At 42.6% G+C, this 21,495-nt stretch overlaps 1 protein-coding gene and 1 long non-coding RNA gene across 5 annotated transcripts in view; one reads left to right on the forward strand and one right to left on the reverse strand.

Annotated features, from left to right (window-relative positions):
• The window catches only part of LOC140625236 (uncharacterized), a 36,013-nt gene extending 35,699 nt beyond the window's left edge, over positions 1-314 (reverse strand). The window contains exon 1 of one of the 2 annotated variants that reach the window (XR_012024600.1): positions 143-311. This is a non-coding gene — a long non-coding RNA (uncharacterized lncRNA). Of the gene's footprint in view, positions 1-142 lie in introns of both variants that reach the window. The other variant, XR_012024599.1, reaches the window with a different exon arrangement.
• Positions 1-21,495, forward strand: part of PCYT1A (phosphate cytidylyltransferase 1A, choline) — a 50,994-nt gene that overhangs the window by 706 nt on the left and 28,793 nt on the right. The window contains exons 1-2 of one of the 3 annotated variants that reach the window (XM_072812556.1): positions 434-574; positions 20,494-20,620. In XM_072812556.1, coding sequence (XP_072668657.1) covers positions 20,504-20,620 — 117 coding nt within the window. In that variant the 5' untranslated portion in view covers positions 434-574; positions 20,494-20,503. Of the gene's footprint in view, positions 1-433; positions 575-1,176; positions 1,262-20,493; positions 20,621-21,495 lie in introns of those variants that run through there. The other 2 variants (XM_072812557.1, XM_072812555.1) reach the window with 2 other exon arrangements.

A 21,495-nucleotide genomic window follows, 5' to 3' on the forward strand; every position in this document is an offset into this window, starting at 1 on the left:
CAGAGGGAGCGGACGCCCTAAGACGCCCTGGCCCGGGCCCGGCGCGAGTCGCGCGGAGTCCAGGGGGCGCCTCCGGCGCTGCGCCGCCCCGCCCCGCCCCCCCGTCGGCTCCCGCCCCCGTCGGCTCCCGCGCGCTCCCTACCGGCGTCCTGTACCGCCCGCCCTCCTCGGGGAGCCGCTGGGTGGGCCCCGGTCGCGGGGGTCGCGGGGGCCGCGGGCCCGAGGCGTCTGCCCGGCCGTCGGCGAGCGGGCGCGGCGGTTCGCGGCCGGATCTCCTCACGCGGAGGCTGCCGCAGCCCCGCCCCGCCCCGTCCCGCGCCCGGTGGTTTCCGCTCGGCCACGCCGTCCCCGGGCCTCCGTGGCGGCGGAACTGCTGTGTCAGGGGTCGCGGTTTTCGGGGAAGCGTCGTGGGCGGATTGACAAGGGGGCGGGCGGGGGGCGGGACTTCCGGCGTGCTCTTCCGCCAGCTGCCTTTCCCGGGCGTCTCCCCGCAACCTCCTCAACGCCCCTGGTCCGCGCCGCGGCGCCGCGGGGAGAGCGGCCGGGACTGGCGCCGGGGGAGCGTGCGCCGCAGGTGAGGGGCCGTGGCGTGCGTGTCCCTGCGCCTCTCCCCGGGAGGACGCGGGGCGGGGGGCGCCGCCCGCGAGGGGGCTGTGAGGGGGCGCGCGGGGCTGCTGTGACCCCGGGGCCGTGACAGCGAGCGGCTGTGACCGAGGAGGAGCCGCCCGCGAGGACTGAGCGGCGGACTCTGACCCCGGGGCGCGGGCCAGGGGCCGCGAGGGACTCGGCGCGGGGAAGTGAGGCGGCCACGGGCGCAGCCGCGGCTCGGCGGGCGGTGACGGGAGCGGGAGCGGACGCGCCGCGAGGGCCCGGCGGGCGGCGGCGAGGGGGCGTTGGAGCCTCGAGCGGGCCTGAGGGGCGGACGTGGTACTGCGGGGTCCGCGGGCGGGCGGGGAGCTGGCGCCGGGGCCGGGCCGGGCTTCGCGGCCGCAGTCCCGGGGCGGGGAGGCGCACTCGCGCCCGAGCCCCGGCTTCCGCGCCGCCCCTGGGAACCTGCGGCCGGATTCACGGCTCCTGCCCTGCGGGCTCCGGCCTGCTCGGGGTAGCACCTCAGGCGGTGGGCTGCTTTTTTATTTTAGTTTTTATTTTTATTTATTTATTTTTTTTGTAAATGGAGCACAGCAGGGAACCTCTGTGTGTCCACGTAGGAACCGTGTTTGATGCAGCTCGCTTCAGGTCTGCGGGCGTGAGGCGCTGTGAGGTGGGTCCCAGGTGCAGCCCAGGGCACGCGGGGTTTCTCTCGGCGCGACAGCCGCGAACTCTGCTGGGGGGACTGTTGAGAAGCGCGGAGACTGCGGGATCCCCGGGGGGCTCGGCGGGGGGGCGCCTGCCTTGGGCCCGGGGCGTGACCCCGGGGTCCCGGGATCGAGGCCCGCGTCGGGCTCCCTGCATGGAGCCTGCTTCTCTCTCTCTCTCTCTCTCTCTCTCAAATGAGTGAAATATTTTTTAAAAAGAAAAAAAAAAAATTGGGAGACTGGCTGCGTGGCTGGGGGCAGGTTCCACCAGGGGGGCTTACCCGGAGAAGGCGTCCCAGAGGTGACCGAGGACCCGAACCCCAGGTGCCAGCCGGCGGGACCAGACCTCCCGCGCTGAGGTGGGGACAGCGCTATCTGTAGAGGCGGTGAGGATGCGGGGCTGCGGGCGGAAAGACTGCCAGGAACAGACACGGAGAAAGGGGCAGCTTTGCGGAGCGAGGGCAGGGCCTGGGAAGGGAGCCCAAGAGAGCGACAGGGCGCTTTCTGCCCGGAGCAAAGCGGGCTTGGGGAGATGGGGCCGCCAGGATCCTTCACCTTGGTAGTCGGTGGTCCCGCAGGGGCGCAGGATTGCTGCTAACTGAGATCCCGGTTGGGCAGCCCAGCCCGGTGGCTCAGCGCTGTAGCGCCGCCTTCGGCCCAGGGCGTGACCCTGGAGACCCGGGAGGGATCGAGTCCCACGTCGGGCTCCCAGCATGGAGCCTGCTTCTCCCTCTGCCTGTGTCTCTGCCTCTCTCTGTGTGTGTGTGTCTCTCATGAATAAATAAAATCTTAAAAAAAAAAAAATCCCAATTGAAAATGAGATTGGCGCAATAATCCGTGGTAAGGCCGATGGCAACCATCCCGGGGAGAAAAGGGAGATGCTGGGAAGGCCAGCAGTGCTGACAGGAATGCCACGTGGGAGAGGCTTTGAGGTCTCTAACTCCCCAGCTCGAAGACTCACCGACCAGAGGCCAAGGCTGACCAACAGGGAATAACACCAACACCGCGGGTAGCGCGGGCGATGTTTCACCAGGTGGCTTTATCCCCTCCTGATCCCCATTGAGGAGCATGGTCAGCAGAGCAGATGAAATGAACTAAAGTGAGTGTCATTCCCTCCTCTCTACAAACCTTTGTAGAAGGTGCTACCGATTGTACCACCCGGTGTTTTTTTAAAGCGATATTTAATAGAAAAAGCTTGAGGGATCCCTGGGTGGCGCAGCGGTTTAGCGCCTGCCTTTGGCCCAGGGCACGATCCTGGAAACCCGGGATCAAATCCCACGTCGGGCTCCCGGTGCATGGAGCCTGCTTCTCCCTCTGCCTGTGTCTCTGCCTCTCTCTCTCTCTCTGTGTGTGACTATCATAAATAAATAAGAATTAAAAAAAATAGAAGAAGCTTGAGGGAATTTTGATTGATCTGGCACTGTACGAATTTGTTGACCCAATAGTCCCCCCCCCCCCCCCCAGCTCCTACACACACATACACTTTGTGATAGAGGAAGGGAATTCAGAAAGATTCTTGAATGGTAAGCTAATGAGTTGTGATTGACAGGGGAGACTCTGTTTAGCTAAAAAATGGCTAGTTATACCTTTTTCTAAAACATTAGTAACTGAAAGGGATTACTCAAGAATTTCTGTAATGGAATACAGTTGACCCTTGAGCAACACAGGTTTGAGTTGCAGGAGTGAGTCCACATATATGTGGATTTTTTTTTTTTTTATAAATACAATACTGTAAATGTGTTTTTTCTTCCCTGCCTACTTTTCCTTTCCTCTCCTCTCCTCTTCTCTCCTCTCCTCTCCTCTCCTTTCCCCTTTCCTTTTTCCTTTCCTTTCCTTTCCTTTCCTTTCCTTTCCTTTCCTTTCCTTTCCTTTCTTGATTTTATTTATTCATGAGAGACACAGAAAGAGAGGCAGAGACACAGTGGCAGAGGGAGAAGCAGGCTCCTTGCAGGGAGCCCAACATGGGACTGGATCCAGAGACTCTGGGATCACACCCTGAGCCAAAGGCAGACGCTCAACCACTGAGCCACCCAGGCGCCTGCCTGCCTGCCTGCCTGCCTGCCTTCCTTCCTTCCTTCCTTCCTTCCTTCCTTCCTTCCTTCCTCTCCCCCTCCCTCCTTCCTCCCTCCCTCCTCCCTCCCTCCCTCCCTCCCTCCCTTTCTTTCTTTCTTTCTTTCTTTCTTTCTTTCTTTCTTTTCTTTCTTTCTTCTTTCTTTTTCTTTTCTTTTCTTTTCTTTTCTTTTCTTTTCTTTTCTTTTCTTTTCTTTCTTCTTTCTTTCTTTCTTTTTCTTTCTTTTTCTTTCTTTCTCCTTCCTTCCTTCCTTCCTAGATAGATAGATAGATAGATAGAAAGGTGGAGTGAAGGAGCAGAGGGAGATGGAGAAGAGAGAATCTTTAGCAGACTCCATGCCTAGCTTGGAGCTGACTTGGGGCTTCATCTTACAACCCTGAGGTAATGATTTGATCTAAAATCCAGAGTCAGATGCTTAATCAATGGAGCCACTCAAGTACCCCCTTATGATTTTATTTTCTTTTAAAGATTTTGTTTATTTACTTAAGCAAGGAGAGAGAGAGAGGGAGAAGCAGACTCCCTGACCTGGGGCTCCATCCTAGGATCCCAGGACCATGACCTTTTCTCTAGTTAACTTTTTGTAAGAATACAATAATATGTATAACATCCAAATAAGTTAATCAACTATGTATGTTATTGGTCAATAGTAGACTTGTTTTGAAGGAGTCAAAAGTCATATGCAGGGGTGCCTGAGTGGCTGAGCTGGTTAAGCTTCTGCTTTTGGCTCAGGTCATGGTCTCAGGATCCTGAGATCAAGCCCCACATTGGGCTCTCTGCTCTGTGGGGAACTCACTTCTGTCTCTCCCTCTGCCTGTCACTCCCCATGCTTGTGCTCTCTCTCAGTCTGTCAGATAAAAAAAAAAAAAAAAAAAAAAAAAAAAATTTTAAAAAATGTTATATGCAGATTTTCAACCAGTGTGTGTGTTGAGGGACAGAACCCCTAATCTTTGTGTTGTTCAAGGGTCAGTTGTAAATGCTTCAAAGTAACTGACTTGTAAGAGAAGACATTTAGGCTTGGGGATTGCAGCACTGCCTTTGGGGTCCTTTTGTTTGTTAAAGGATTCTTTTTGACCTTCCCTGCTTTGCAAATTCCCTTCAAAAACCAGTTATAAGGGCCTGATTGATAAAGAATGATCTTTAATTCTTTACTGAACCTATGATTTCTCTTCCTGTAAGTAGGTGAGGTTTTATTTTTCTTGGGGACTTTCTCTTTGGATATGTGATCCCTTAGGGAGAATAATCTAATCAGAGCCTTAGATTTAGAAATCCCAGGTTACTTTATCTGATGTTAACACTGACTCACTCTGTGACTATGGGAAGAATTGTTTGCTTTCTCTTGTTTTAGCTTTTCTAACTATGGCAGAGGTAACTGTTCTTCCGCTTAAAGTCTTTTATAATCTGAAACATAGGTGTGCTCACCAAATTTTGTACTCAGTCTCGTGGAGTTTGTAAACCACCAGACCCCATTCATGATTCCCCTGTGGAGCTGTCTAAATCTAGGTTAGACCTGATTTTCCTAGGGAGCTGAATAACTTTTCCATGTTATAAATGCTGATAAGAATTAATTTCTAAAATATTTATAGAAAAAGCAAACATAGTAATTTGCTATTGTTATTAATGTTGGATAATGACAAAATATCTGATAATGTAATTTTCTTATGCTTTTCATATATTTGCATAACTGATCTGAAGTCAGATCTTTTGGCTTTTCTTTTTTTTATTTTATTTTATTTTTTTAAGATTTTATTTATTTATTCATAGAGACAGAGAGAGAGAGAGAGAGAGGCAGAGACACAGGCAGAGGGAGAAGCAGGCATCATACAGAGAGCCTGACGTGGGACTCGATCCAGGGTCTCCAGGATCAAGCCCTGGGCTGCAGGCGGCGCTAAACCGCTGCACCACCAGGGCTGCCCGGCTTTTCTTTTTTTTTTTTTAAATATTTTTTTAATTTATGATAGTCACGCACAGAGAGAGAGAGAGGCAGAGACACAGGCAGAGGGAGAAGCAGGCTCCATGCACTGGGAGCCCAACATGGGACTCGATCCCGGGTCTCCAGGATTGTGTCCTGGGCCAAAGGCAGGCGCCAAACCACTGCGCCACCCAGGGATCCCCTGGCTTTTCTACTAATAGAGAATTCCCTCTTCTACAATTCTTTCAGTAAATTCAGGGAATATACATTTTTTTAATATACTCTATATTACAGCATGTGCCATGAACTCCATTCCAGAAGGGAAAAAAAGAAATGACTGTTTGTGAGTCTCTAACAAATATTTGGTACTATGTTGTTTACCTACATTACCTCATTAATATAAATAATTGAATTGTTTGTATTTTACTGTTTGCAAAACAGATTAGTAGATAGATATATAGTTGGCTTTTTTTGGTTTCTGTTTTTTTCTTTTGATAACTCTCTTGTTAAAAGTTATATTAATTTGATACTTTCTGTATTTGTACTAGAATGACTGCTAATGAGCCAGGGGAACCCCTGGATCGGCCAGGCTGTTATATCACATTCACAACTATTTGGAAACCAGTTTGAAGTGAAGGCTGGTAAAAAAAAAAAAAAAAAAAAAAAAAAAAAAAGTGACATATGGTCTTTGCTCTATGCTAGAGAACAAAATGGGTGTGTGCACTTAACAGAAAACAGGTAGTTTTTTGTTTTTTAGATAGTTTTTTTTTAATCTAAAGAGAATTATCTTAGATGTGATTATCTTTGTTTATTTTTTGGCCCTAGACTAGAAATCTTAATTTTTTTTTGTGCCACGGGCCCCTTTGGCAGTATGGTAAAACCTTGTGGATTCCCTTTTGGAATAATATTATTACACCAAGCTAAAGGAAACTATTTTGAAATATAGTTATCAAAATGTTTTTAAAATGTGTGATATAAGGGACACCTAGGTGGCTCAGTCATTTGAGAGTTGTGAATTCAAGCCCCATGTTGTGCTCTATGCTCAGCATGGAACCTTCAATCAATCAATATAATATAATACCAAATATGATTTTTATTAGCAGAGTAAATAATATTTACTGTCAATGGATCTTATGATCATATAATTTAAAAATGATCATATATTTAAACACTATTTCAAGATATTTCTAGTAAGTGTAACATCATCTGAAAATACCTAAGATTTCTATTAGTGACAAAATCTATTACTGTTGTGGCTTATCTTCATAATTGAAGGAAATAGTGAATTTGCCAGAGGTTAGTAAAAATGAAGATATAAATATTTTTGTTAAAATCCCAGACTCTCTGAATCTGCCTTAGAGCTGTATAAATTCCATAACCCGCTCTAGGAAGAGCAGAATCTTTTAAAAATTTTTTTTAAATTTTTCTTTATTTATTCATGAGAGACGCAGAGAGAGAGAGAGAGAGAGAGAGGGGGGGGGGCAGAGACACAGGTAGAGGGAGAAGCAGGCTCCACACAGGGAGCCTGATGTGGGACTTGATCCCGGGACTCCAGGACCACGCCCTGGGCCGAAGGCAGGCTCTAAACTGCTGAGCCACCCAGGGATCCCCGGAAGAACAGAATCTAAACACAGGGTTTACTTACTGAATTTTGTAGTGGGAGAGCAAAATTATTCAACCAAGTGTCCCTTGTGGTTTTTAGGATAATCTCTTTCCTGAAATGTTCTGTTGTGTGGCCAGGCCCAAATATAAACTTTATTTTGGGGATCCCTGGGTGGCGCAGCGGTTTGGCGCCTGCCTTTGGCCCAGGGCGTGATCCTGGAGATCCGGGATCGAATCCCACGTTGGGCTCCCGGTGCATGGAGCCTGCTTCTCCCTCTGCCTCTGTCTCTGCCTCTCTCTCTCTCTCTCTCTCTCTCTGTGACTATCATAAATAAAAAATAAATAAATAAATAAATAAACAAACAAACAAACAAACAAACTTTATTTTGTTCCAGGGTGAGCTCAGGGTCTGGCACAGTGTAAGTGCCCACTCAGTGTTTGTTGAATAAAGGTTTCTCTGAAGAAATTAGAGGGAAGAGATCAAGTTCAAAGCTAAGATCTTAGATGTGGCAATTTAGTAGCCTCCAATATTGAGCCGTAATATTGAGCTCTGGTTTAAAACTAATCTGTCAGTGTGGGTTATATTGTGACTTTTACCTTTCCATTTAGAATTTCCCAAATCAGGCATACTTACTATGACTTATTCTATACAGTGTGATAATATACAGTTCAGTGACATAAAACTGTAGTAGTCCTATATCAGAAAGTTACAGTCCAATTTCAGTTTCTTGAAATAATCATATTCCTAACACTGATTTCTACTTTATAATTGTTTGCATAATCTAAGTAGGATTTGCTACCAAATTATTAATAAAACTGGTTCCTTCTTCATTTAGTATAAGAGTTGGCAAACTTTTTTCAGTAAAGGGCCAGATAGTAAGTATTAGGCTTTATCAGTCATACAGTGTCTATTGCTAAGTACTCACCTCTGCAGTTATAGCACAAAAGCAGCCATAGACAGTAATACATCAGTGAATGAACATGGTCATGTTCCAATAAAACTTTAGTTACAAAAGCAGGCAGTGGGCCAGTTTTGGCCTGTGAGGTCTTCATGGCTTGTCAGTCCAGCCCCTCTCCCTGCTGTGGGTTAGACATATCCTCCCTCCAACTTCAGAGGCCTTTACACAGGGGTAACATGATTGCACTCATCTTCCAAATGGCCTAAGCGCACAGCAGATGACATTATTAATGCCATGAGTGTTAGATGCACTTTGACCTAGGAGTCCACAGAGCTTGCCTCTTAAGAGCACCACTTTTTTAAGCTTCATAATGATGGAAACAGGTAAGGATCCAAAATATAAAGTATGCTTGCTCACTCAGCTTTGAAACTGGACATTGGTTTGCCAATAGAAAATTACTGGGCATATGGTTTCACTGAGGAAGATAATGTCCCAGAGATGGAAGAAGAAGGAATAGAATGCAAAGGAAAAATTCATGTCTCCTCCTTTTGTGGATAGTTCCCTGTAGTACTCTGTCAAATTTGAGTTCAGTTTTTGAAACTCGAAGATTATATGTGCTTGCAACTTGCTATTACTTAGGTTGTTGCATAGGTTAGGAAGCAGAATCTACCTTCTCTTTCATACTAGGTGCTTACTAGATCTACTAGCAATAAGGAAGTAGAATAAAAGAGGTTGGATGGGAGTCCTTAAAACTACACTTGTAGGAGCCTTTCATCTTTAAAACACAAGCATATGGGGCACCTGGGTGGCTCAGCCAGTGAAGTGTCTGCCTTCGCTCAGGTCATGATCCCAGGGTCTGGAATGAGCCCCATCATCAGGCTCCCTGCCTGGTAGGGAGTCTGCTTCTGTCTCTGCCCCTCCCTTCCACTCATGTTCTTTTCTCTGGCTTACTCTCTCAAGTAAAGAAAATCTTTAAAAATATAAAATAAAATACAGGGATAGGCATACCAGTACCCAAATTTTATTTCCTTTAGGACACTTATATTGGAAAAGTGCTTATTCACTAGGTTTATCCTCAGTATCTCCTCACTGCCACCCTTCCCACCTCACACACATTTCCACTTCTCTGTATTTCTTAGCAAAATTGAGGCATGCAACCAAGCATTTATTGGAACATTGAAGAACAAGGCAAGCAGTGTGTATTGGGAGGTGAGTCAGCAGAAATGGAGCCAGATTTTGTGAATCCGAGTAAAAACTGCAGGCACAGATACTACATTCTGTATCTTGAAAGCAATTTGGAAACACAAATTCACTTAATAGGCATGGTGGTGGTCTGGTGGTGGTGGCAATTATGTCTTTATTTAGAATCTGTGCATCAATGGGGATTTTGACTAAAGATAAGGTGACTAGGGACTGAAGAGGTAGCAATGTTAGGAAGATCAGGCCTTACAAATGCTGTCAGCTCCCTTTGTCTCTTTTTTGTTATAGTTTCTTTGACAAAGAAACTTTTTTGTAGGATAAACCACTAAGGAAGCAGGGAGCTTTGGCACACGGTAATGAGCTTAAGAGGGAGGGAGGCTCTGTATCCTATCTCCAACTACTTTCATTCTGACTCATCCTAGCTTAACGTGCATGCGATGGTTGGAAGCCATAGGTAATTCCCGGCTTCCCATCCCCATTTTGATCTTATACTATATTGGCTCTGAGGAGGTGCCATTTTTATTTTTTCTCTCTTGAATGTAGATGTTTAAAGCCACCTTCTTTTTCCAAGGAAATCACTGCATTTTTACATAATGTATTGGTTGATTACAAAGGTGCAGTTATCATAAACACAGTTTGTTTCTTATTGTTGGAGGAACTGGGCAATTGTAAATGTTGTAAAAGTGATGTGGTTTTAGGTATACTAAGTTGCAGTATAATGAACTAGAAGCCAACATGTATTTACTATCCTCACTATGCCTTCATCCTCCCACTACTTTTCTCACTAGCAAACCTGATGTGTCCTGGCAGGCATCTTTTGTAACTTTTGGGGAACTGGTAATTTTTTTCCAGAAAGGCACAAATAATTAAATTATTCTATATGCTTTCATGGTGTCTAAGTTAGTAGATGTGAGGGAGCATGAGGATGGTCTGAGAGAGCCAGTGAAAAATAGTATTTTTGAGAGACCTATAGAGTCAAAATTTTTAAAAATATTAGTAGTTCTAGAAGGAAGATGAGAGTTACTCTCTTTATAATTTTAAAATTCTTTTGGTTACTGTTAAGGAATGTGTGTGATCTTGGTGTTGTACTGTTTCCTAAGTAAATAGATGAGATACAGAAGTGTTTTACATAAAACCCCAGAAGTGTTAGGTGTATTTGTTCCAAATCCATAGAATCTTGGGGCACCTGGGTGGCTCAGCGGTTAAGCGTCTGCCTTCGGCCCAGGGCGTGACCCCGGGGTCCCGGGATCGAGTCCCACATCGGGCTCCCTGCGTGGAGCCTGCTTCTCCCTCTGCCTGTGTCTCTGCCTCTCTCTCTCTCTCTCTTTCTCTCTCTGTGTGTGTGTGTGTGTATCTCTCATGAATAAATAAATCTTTTTTAAAAAAATCCATGGAATCTTAAGACCTGAGTTTAATGTGTAATGTTCGGTTTAAAATATAATGAAAAATACAGTGTTAGACAAAAAAGTCATCTTTAGAAAATAGAAGTACTGTATGTAAGCAGATAAGGAAGAACACTTTCAACAGGATGGGAGCTTTGTTGTGCCATCTTTGATACACTTATAAACAGACAAGAACTTGACTCCTTTCCATCAAAACAAAATAGTAATGGATAAAGTGCTTTTCAAAATTTCAAGGAGGTTTTCTATACTTAGTATTATTCAAATAGTAATTGAGTGTGCCTACTATGTGCTCATTGCTAGGTATTAAATGCACCAGTTATGATTTTTATGGTTTCAAGTGATAAGAAACCCAGTTTAACTTTTTTAAAAAGATTTTATTTATTTATTCATGAGAGACACACACAGAGAAGCAGGAACCCATGCAGGGACTTGATCCCAGGACCCCGGGATCACGACCTGAGCCGGGGGCAGATGCTCAACTGCTGAGCCACCCAGACATCCCCAGTTTAACTAACTTAAGCAAAAAGGAGGATGTATTGGTTGGCACAATTAGTTCAGGATCTGAATTCTCCTCCTCATCAGCTTGCTTTCTCTATGTTGACGCTTTCAAAAAGGCTCTCCTGGTGATAGGATTGCCACTAGATTGTCACAGGATGCTTCCCAAAGCCATGGCTCTAGGTTCAGATCCACAAAGAAGTGATAGTCTTTATCCAAGCGTTTCCATCTGGTGAGTTCTGAAATGTACTCTGATTGGACTGGCTTAGGTCACCTATTACCGTCCCTTCTCCTTCCCTCCTCATATCTGTGGTTGGGGGAAGGTAATATGCAGATTGGTTTAAGTTTGGTACATGTGATCTGATGCTAGGGTTTGAGGTTGAAGCTTAATGTAGACCAAGTGAAAGTGAGTCTCCAAATGAAAATGGGCTCTTTTCAAAGCAGGAGGAATGAACAGTGGGAAGACCAACAACATATCCACTACATCAAGGGATTTATAGTCTAATTTCTCATTTGATCCTTAGCATGACTTAGAAATTAAGTATATTATATTAGAGCCCTCCTTAATTACATGGAGAAACTCTAAGAATCAAGGGACTTACCTTAACCTAAAGTTAAGATACTGGAAGGAGCTAGAATTAAATTCATTTGATATGATTCCTAGTTCAGTGTCTTCTCTACTCTTCTACTCTGGCCCAAACCAAACCAAGTCCCTAGAGTTCTTGAGTAGTTTGCCATTGATAGGCCCTGTGAGAAAGGAGCCCATTGTTTATGAAAGATGAAATTAAATTCCTGACAGTGTAATATATGGTTTTTTTTTTTAAAGATTTTTTTTTAATTTATTTATTCATGAGAGACACACAGAGAGAGAGAAGCAGAGACACAGGCAGAGGGAGAAGCAGGCTCCGTGCAGGGAGCCCGACGTGGGACTCAACCCCGGGTCTCCAGGATCAGGCCCTGGGCTGAAGGTGGCACTAAACTGCTGAGCCACCCGGGCTGCCTGTAATATATGTTTTTCATTAAATTCATGTATGATCATTTTATATACTAGACAACATTGTGGTGGTATTAAGTGCAAAGACCCTAGAGTCAGAATGCCTAGGTTCAAATCCTTTTTTCCCTGTCCTTGGTGTGTGACCTCAGTCATTTAATTTAGCTGTGCCTCAATTTCCTCATCTTCCAAATGAGGATAATAGTATTACCTTATAATATTTTTGTAAGGATTAAATTATTTAATATATGCAAAGGTTAATATTTCCTGACGTATATAGGTCAGAAATTATAGCTAAGTGTTAGCTATAATCATGATCATTATAATCTTTGGTATTTTGATAGAGAACTGTGGATAGGGTGATAATGCAATAAAATAGATTTATATCTGATTGAATATCCTAATCATTAAGAAATCTAAATATATTCTCCATTCTGTTTTTTTTTTCTTTTTTTTTAGATCTTATTTATTTATTCGTGAGAGACATAGAGAGAGAGGCAGAGACATAGGCAGAGAGAGAAGCAGGCTTCATCCAGGGAGCCTGACATGGGACTCAATCCTGGGACTCCAGGATCATGCCCTGGGCCAAAGGCAGACGCTCAACCGCTGAGCCACCCAGGCGTCCCTCTATTCTGTTTTCTAAAGATAAACTCTACTGTGTTTTACATCATACTATAAGAGTGGATCTTGGGGGCAGCCGGGTGGTGCAGTCAGTTGGGCATCCAACTCTTGGGTTTTGGCTTAGGTTGTGTTTTCAGGGTTGTGAGATTGAGTCCTATGTTGGGCTCCGCGCTCAGCGTGGAATCTGCTTGAGTTTTTCTCTGCATCTCTGCATCTGCCTCTGTCTCTCCTGCTCTCTCTATAAAATAAATAAATATTAAAAAAAAAAAGAGTGGATTTAATGGAGGGGGAGGGATCTGGTGGTAGATCACATTGGTGTATGGTGACATATATCTATCCTGATCAATATTTTCAGTAGTGACTTGGATGGAGACATAAAAACCTTTCCAAGTTTATAGACTGCATAAAATTGTGATAAAAAGCTGATACTATAGGTGGCAGTCAAGATTTGAAATTATGTTAACAGATTGGAATAAGCAAAAAGATCAACCAAGATGGATTTTAATAGGATAATGACAAAATGAATAAATGTGTTTCTACACGACCTCTGCTTCAATGTCCTGGTGTGCCAAAATGAAATGCCTCCTGATGTAACCCACTCTTGTTTCAGATAACTCTTTTTCCTAAAAAGGTTTTTATTATATTTAGTTAAGATTTATAACTCTGCCTCTTCCAACCAGTGATCCATTTTTTGTTGTCTGGATGTTGCTTTATCCAGCATGACAAGCATTCAGATATTTAGAGATAGTTACCATGTGCCTTCTTGTAATAGTATGGTATATAATAGTATGGTATATATCATATTATATACTATAGTGGTTAGGGGTGTGTAGTGTACAGCCAGGCTGACTGAATTTGATTCCCAGATTCTCTCCTTACTAGCTGTGTGACCTTATCATCTGTGCCTGTTTTCTCATCTGTAAAATAGTGATAAAAACGATAGACCTATGTCAAAAGGTTGCGAACATTAAGAAAGTTTTAATATTTTTAAGGTATTTAGGCATACAGGTATTATGTAAATGCTCACTGTTAGTAGTAGTAGTGATAATGTTTCTTTCCTCATCATTGCTTACGATCAGACTCAAAGAGTTCTTGTGACAACAGTGATTCTTAAATGGGGTAAGGGTTGGGGAGATATAGCATACTTTATATTTTACCATATTTTTACATTAAAAGTGTACTTTTCATAATAGTAATATTAGGAAAAACGACAATCTTTTTGGATATACGGGATACACAAAAGGCAAATTTTAAGGCAGTTGATTACAACTACTATTACTAAATAATATAGTAGCTAATACTTACGAGTACTTATTGTGTGCTAGGCACTGAACTAAGGCTTACATTACTCCATTTGAACCTTATTTGTTAGGTGATGCAACTCTGGAGATAAAGGAACTTGTCCAAGTTCTCATGGCTAGTAAGTAGTAGAGATGGGATTCATATTTATATATTCTGATTTTAGGCCCTGAACTCAATCATTAAACTATGCTGATGGAGTGAGGTTACAATTCCTGTATTTCTTAAAATGGAGCATGTGTAAAAAATATTGAGAAACACTGCCTTGGACATCTGATTTAAGGTGCTTATATAAGGCAGATGGAGAGATTTTGTTATATATACTCAATTGAAATACAGGTAAAATATATTAGTATTACTATTATTTACCAAAGGGCTTTGTAACATAACAGTAACCACTTGATTCATGGTTTGTGGATTTTACTTTATTTTTTTAAAAGATTTTATTTATTTATTCATGAGACACACACACACAGAGGCAGAGACACAGGCAGAGGGAGAAGCAGGCTCCATCCAGGAAGCCCAATGTGGGACTCGATCCCAGGACCCTAGGATCACGCCATGGGCCAAAGGCAGGCACCAAACCGCTGAGCCACCCAGGGATCCCCAGTAGATTTTACTTTAGCTTTAATTAACTAATCATAGAAATCCTCTCTCTTGCCTTGAATTCTCATTGTGATATTTTATGTTTTTTGTATGCTTTTTAATCTAGTGGAATAGATCCAGTGTCACAAGGTCCAGTTACCCCAGATAACAATTTGGCTTTCAAATATCTTAAAACCACACTGGCAATATTTTAACTCTTAGAAGGAAAGCCTTTGCTTCTTTCTAGTACTATAATATCCACATGTTTGTCTAGTTAAGTTGAATCATACGACAAGATGGTTCAGTACTTCAAGAAGTGGTAAGCAGGGATCCCTGGGTGGCGCAGCGGTTTGGCGCCTGCCTTTGGCCCAGGGCGCGATCCTGGAGACCCGGGATCGAATCCCATGTTGGGCTCCCGGTGCATGGAGCCTGCTTCTCCCTCTGCCTGTGTCTCTGCCTCTCTCTCTCTCTCTCTCTCTCTATCATAAATAAATAAAAATTTAAAAAAAAAAAAAAAAAAAAGAAGTGGTAAGCAGTTAGAAAGCAAAGCAAATTTTATGTATATTTTGCCACAGTACAAAAAACAAAAAAGTAAATCAAAGTTGAAGTTTAGGGAGGGATGGACTCTGATGTGGCATGAGGAAACCTGAGAGTGATAGTTATGTTGATTATCTTAATTCTGATGATTTACAGATATATAGATATGATAAAACTCATTAAATTATACACTTTAAATAGTTTATTGTATATCAATTATACTTCAATATAGCTGTAAAAATGTAGCACATGTACCTTCCCACACACACCCCCCACATACATACACAAAGACTTCTTTTTTTTTTTAAATTTTTTATTCATGAGAGACAGAGAGAGAGAGAGAGGCAGAGACATAGGCAGAGGGAGAAGCAGGCTCTTCGCAGGAACCCGATGTGGGACTCAATCCTGGATCCCACAGGATTGAGTGATCCCAGTCCAGGATCACGATCTAAGTGGAAGGCAGCTGCCCAACCACTGAGCCACCCAGGCATCCCAGAGTGAAGAATTCTGAACAAGTTCCTATAAATGTGTCTTTGGATGTGTTGAATAGTTTTCTATTAAACATTAAGGAATTTTAATTTGAAGTTATGGAAAATAATTGTTGAAAATACAATGACATTTATCCCCTGGACTTATTATGGCATCCTTAAAACTGTTTTGTATCATGAATGGAAAGTATAGTGCCTTTAAAATGCCACCTATTGGAGCATTTTATTGAGCCTGGGTGGCTCAATGGTTGAGCATCTACCTTTGGTTCAGGTCATGATATTGGGGTCCTGGGATCGAGTTCTGCATCAGGGTCCTCCTCGCAGGGAACCTGCCTGTGTCTCTACCTCTCTGTGTCTCTCAAGAATAAATAAAATCTTTTTTAGAAAAAGTAAAAAAATAAAATGCCACCTATTTGTGGCATATTTGTAATGTCAGAAGAGGGAGAAACAGATATTAAATCTTTATTGACTAAGTTGAAAGTTTATAAGAAAATCCTAGCAAAACTATCCAGTAGGAAAGATTTGCATATCTGAATAGCTGACAAATTGGGCTGCCTTTGAATCAGGGCAATGGCCACCTCAGTTCTGTTCGATTGGTCCTGAGACCTTGCTTACCTTTAACTGTGACCTTTTATTTTACTGTACAGTTAGGACTGACTTAAGTCTGAAAGAACTTTAAGGGACTTATGCCATAGAATGTTCTTGACAGAAGGAAGCAGCAGAATTGATGATGAAACAGCTTCTTTTTAAAAATCTTGAATTTCAGGCAGCCTGGATGGCTCGGCGGTTTGGTGCCGCCTTCAGCCCAGGGTGGGATCCTGAAGTCCCTGGATCAAGTCCTATGTCAGGCTCCCTGCGTGGAGCCTGCTTCTCCCTCTGCCTGTGTTTCTGCCTCTCTCTCTGTGTGTCTCTCATGAATAAATGAATAAAATCTTTAAAAAATAAAAATAAAAAAATAAAAATCTCGAATTTCTGGGAGACAGAAGAATATAGTGGTAAGGAATTTGGAATTAGACAAATTTGGATTTAAATCCTGGCTGTCCCAAGATGTGATCTTTTGAATAGGTTACTTAACTTCACTGTTCCTTAGTTTTCTCATTTATAAATTAGGACTAATAATACCTGCATCTCAGTTTATATGGGTTAAATAAGAATAATGTATATAAAGTGCCTAGCATAGTGCTTGGCACGTAGAAAAAATTCAAAAAAGATAGCCATTATTATGACTGTTGTTGTTATGAGCTTACTTCCTTGCAAGATGTTTACTAGAACATACACTTCTTGGAATATTTGTATCATTCATACTAATTCAAAGAGTTTAGAAAAAGAAGGAATCAGTTTCTAGAGAACCTGAAAGACAGTCTCATATGAGAGCCTATCTGTGTGGAAAATTGTTATAGGATATTTTAAAATTAAAACTTTTCATTTGAAAAATATAAAGTCTATAGAAAAGTTATAATAATATTAAAATTAACTCCTTTATGTCCATCTAGTTTATACATTGGTAACATTTTGCCATATTTGCTTTACTTTTTTATTTTTTAAAAATATTTTATTTATTTATTCATAGAGACACACACACAGAGAGAGAGAGAGAGGCAGAGACACAGGCAGAGGGAGAAGCAGGCTCCATGCAGGGAGCCCGATGTGGGATTTGATCCCAGATCTCCAGGATCACACCCCGGGCTGCAGGCGGTGCCAAACTGCTGTGCCACTGGGGCTGCCCTTTTTTTTTTTGGTTTTCATTTCTTAAATTAAAAAAAAAAAAGATTTATTTATTTATTTGAGAGAGAGCGTGTCAGTTGGGGTAGAGCCAGAGGGAGAGATCTTCAAGCAGACCCCGTGCTGAGTGTGGAGCCCCGTCCATGGGGCTTCATCCCAAGACCTGTGAGATCATGACCTGAGCCCAAACTGAGAGTCAGATGCTTAAGTGAGAGCCACTCAGGCGCCCCTACTTTGCCTTTTTTTAATGTTACATAATTTAGACAATTTTCTTCTTCTCTCCCTCTTTCCCCACTCCCCTCCTCCTTTCTTCTTCTGCTTCTTCCGCTGCTTCTGTTTCTTCTGCTGCTGCTTCTGCTTCTGCTTCTTCTATTTTTGCTTCCTCTTTTCTTCTTCTGCTTCCTCTTCTCCTTCTGCTGCTTCTGCCTCTTCTGCTTTTGCTGCTTCTGCTGCTTCTGTTTCTGCTTCTTCTGCCTTTGCTTCTGCTGCTTCTACTTCTGCATCTGCTGCTTCTCCTGCTTCTGCTGTTTCTGCTGCTTCTGCTTCTTCTGTTTCTTCTGTTTCTTCTTTTGCTTTTGCTGCTTCTGCTCCTACTGCTGCTTCCTCTATTTCCGTTTCCTCTTCTTCTCCTGCTTCTGTTTCTTCTGCTTCTGCTGAGGATAAACTGCAGAAATCATGACCCTATATTATAGCCCCAGGTGCTTCAGCTTTTATCTCCTAAAAATAAGTACAGTCTTTTATATAACACAGTATAATTATCGAATGTGTTTCAACATTGATATGTGTTATGATTTGATACACCGTCCATATTCAAATTTTACTGATTATCTTTTTTTTAAATATTTTTTTCTTTATTTATTTATGATAGTCACAGAGAGAGAGAGAGAGAGGCAGAGACACAGGCAGAGTGAGAAGCAGGCTCCATGCACCGGGAGCCCCACGTGGGATTCGATCCCAGGTCTCCAGGATCGCGCCCTGGGCCAAAGGCAGGCGCCAAACCGCTGCGCCGCCCAGGGATCCCTTTACTGATTATCTTAATAACTATCCTTTATAACAATTTTTTCCCCAATCTAGAAATGAAGTTGTCTTTTCTTTGGAACAGTCCCCCAGCCTTTCATTGTTTTTCATGATTGACATTTTTTGAAGAAGAACAGGTTACTATTTTATAGAATGTCCTTTAATTGAGGTTTGTTTGTTTGTTCCTCATAAATCCATACAGGTTGTGTCTTTTTAGTTGGTAATGTGTCTTCAGTGCCTCATATCAGGAGACATTATTGGTGATGTTAATTAACTTTGAACACTTGGGGATCCCTGGGTGGCTCAGCGGTTTGGCGCCTGCCTTTGGCCCAGGGCGCAATCCTGGAGTCCCGGGATCGAGTCCCATGTCAGGCTCCCGGCATGGAGCCTGATTCTCCCTCCTCCTGTGTCTCTGCCTCTCTCTCTCTCTCTCTCTCTCTCTGTCTATCATAAATAAATAAATAAATCTTTAAAAAAAAAAAAAACCTTGAACACTTAGCTAAGAGATTTTTTTCATTTCAAAGGTAACTCTTTTCACTTCAAAGGTAATTAATAAGTAATCTATCCTGATTACTTCAGAATACTTGGAGATACTTTGAAACTATGTAATCCTGTTTTTAACAAACTTTCCCCCAGTGGTTTTAGAATCCTAAGGAGCATTTTCGTATCATAAGCATGTGGTTTCCTCAGCTGAATTGAAGTCTTCTTTCAAAATTTTTTACTTCAAATGTAGTACCTTATACATCGTTAAGTTCTCACTGGTGACTGACTACCTAACCTTCAACTGCCTGATAAAGGATTGCTGATTGCATTTCTCATAATGGATTTTGTCTGCTTACCCTGAAAAGTTAATAGATACTTAAGCAAAGTCCTATTGTATGCAAGTCAGAAACGATAACTAGTTGGACTGATTAGGTGTTTTTAGTTAGGCTTCCCTGACCAGTGAGATAGGAGTAGTAATACAACTTTTGGATATTTTGAAAGAAAATTGAATAACAGTAATGAAGAAAAGCTCTCATCGTCTCTGGAAAACTTGGTGATGTTTAGTACCTTTATTCCATTTTAATTTGCATTTGTGACAAAAGGAAGTTTCTGGGTGGTGTTCATCTATCTCTTTAGACTTTGATATGTTTCATATCAGCCTAATACTTAGCTATGACTCATGGATGTCACCTTCAGTCTCTAAGAATTAGGTCAGGTTTCTTGTAGATCTTGTCACATTGCCATTTTTTTTTTTTTTTTTAAGATTTATTTATTTACCATAGACAGAGAGAGAGAGGCAGAGACACAGGAGGTGGGAGAAGCAGGCTCCATGCCGGGAGCCCGACGTGGGACTCGATCCCGGGACTCTAGGATCGCGCCCTGGGCCAAAGGCAGGCGCTAAACCGCTGAGCCACCCAGGGATTCCCGCCATTTTAACTAGAGGAAAGAAAGTAAGGCTAGAAGCTCTGCGAAGTAAGACAGTAATAAGTCACTTTTCACTGAGGGAAGCAGCTTGGGTGAGGTTTTGATAGTTGGAGGCTCTGAACAAGATTAAGGTGCTGACTCTGAAAGAGGAAGGGGAAATGGGTAGTAGAAAAGGAAGAAGACGGATATTTAAAATATTCAGTGTACTTCACAGTTTTCATAGATCTAATCCTAATGGTGTGGTCTCTGAAATCTACACAGCATTTAGAGTTGAAAAATCCAGCTTTGGGATCCCTGGGTGGCGCAGCGGTTTGGCGCCTGCCTTTGGCCCAGGGCACGATCCTGGAGACCCAGGATCGAATCCCACATCGGGCTCCCGGTGCATGGGGCCTGCTTCTCCCTCTGCCTATGTCTCTGCCTCTCTCTCTCTGTGACTATCATAAATTTAAAAAAAAAAAAAAAAAATCCAGCTTTGTTAAGCCAGGAATTGGTGATGGCCTGTCTCTTTGAAAAAAAGCTCTTTTTCCATCTGCACCAAAAACATACCTTTCACATTTCCTTGTACTTGTCATATCTCCAGATACACCAGGGATGTTATAAGGGGTAGTGGTAAAAATCTGTATAACTAATTTTCTCAGTCACGTTATTCCAGTCTTTTACATTTAGTCAGGTTATGAAATTAGCAGTTAGTATACAGGTTATGTTGGTCAAGGTAATAATTTCCAAGGTCAAGTGATTAATTTTGGCTCTTGTTCCAGAGAGGCATTTCAGTGTTTCTATTAGAGCATGCGTTTTGTGAAGCTTTGTTGTTTTTGCCAGATGCAGTTGGCTTATCTTGTGAAATATGTGCTATCATTTGCTGAGTGTATCTGTGTTAACATCTCTGAAATACTGGTAACAGACTTTTTTTCCACTTCAGTGAGAAAAAAATTTTTTCATTTTCTATGACCAGTTAAAAGAAGATGGATGCACAGAGTTCAGCCAAAATGAACACAAGAAAGAGGAGAAAAGAGGTACCTGGACCCAATGGGGCAACAGAAGAAGATGGAATTTCTTCAAAAATGCCACGCTGTGCAATTGTAAGGAAGAGATTTCTTTGTTGAACACTTAACCTTGCAAGGGAAGGTAGAAACTGATATAGAATTGATGATGTCAGTATGACAAGTCTTCTAAGATAATGGAAAGAATGAATAGTGTAAATAGTATTTTCACAGTTGTTGGAGATGTTATGCTTTCTTACCAAATTGTAGCTCCCAGCTCAGTTATGAGAGAGCTTTACATTGGGACGGGAAAAAGAATGTTAGGGGAAAAAAAGAATGTTGGGAAAATTTGGAATTTGTGTATATATTAGGCTAAAGATCAAATTAAAACTAATGGAATAGAGAAATTGGAGCAGTCATCTGATCTCAGTATCATCTCATGGTGTTTAGTTTTCTCCAGTATCATTCCTTCACTCTATTACTGCTAATGTCTTAGATGAAAGCCTTTTTCTATTACTGCCTACCTGTAATTCTTTGTTCCTGGGATAGTATCTTGTATTTGCTAACTACTGCCAAGCTTTCGATGAAAGACCCCACTCCAAACTGCTCATCCTGTCTCAGTTTGGTATCTTTCTTTTTTTTTTAATTTTATTATTTTATTTTTTTAATTTTTAAAAATTTTTATAGATTTTATTCATGAGAGACACAGAGAGAGAGAGAGAGAGGCGGAGACACAGGCTGAGGGAGAAGCAGGCTTCATACAGGGAGCCCGATGTGGGACTTGATCCTGGGACTCCAGGATTACGCCTTGGGCTGAAGTCAGGTGCTAGACCACTGAGCCCCCCAGGGATTCCCCAGTTTGGTATCCTTAAAGCTTCCCATAAAAAACATGTCAAAGAACACATATATAGTTGAAGTTATTATTAATATATAATATATATTACTAATATATAATTTATAGAATATATATGATA

Source organism: Canis lupus, chromosome 35 (genome assembly GCF_048164855.1).
Source record: "Canis lupus baileyi chromosome 35, mCanLup2.hap1, whole genome shotgun sequence".
In the NCBI taxonomy this organism is placed as follows: Eukaryota; Metazoa; Chordata; class Mammalia; order Carnivora; family Canidae; genus Canis; species Canis lupus.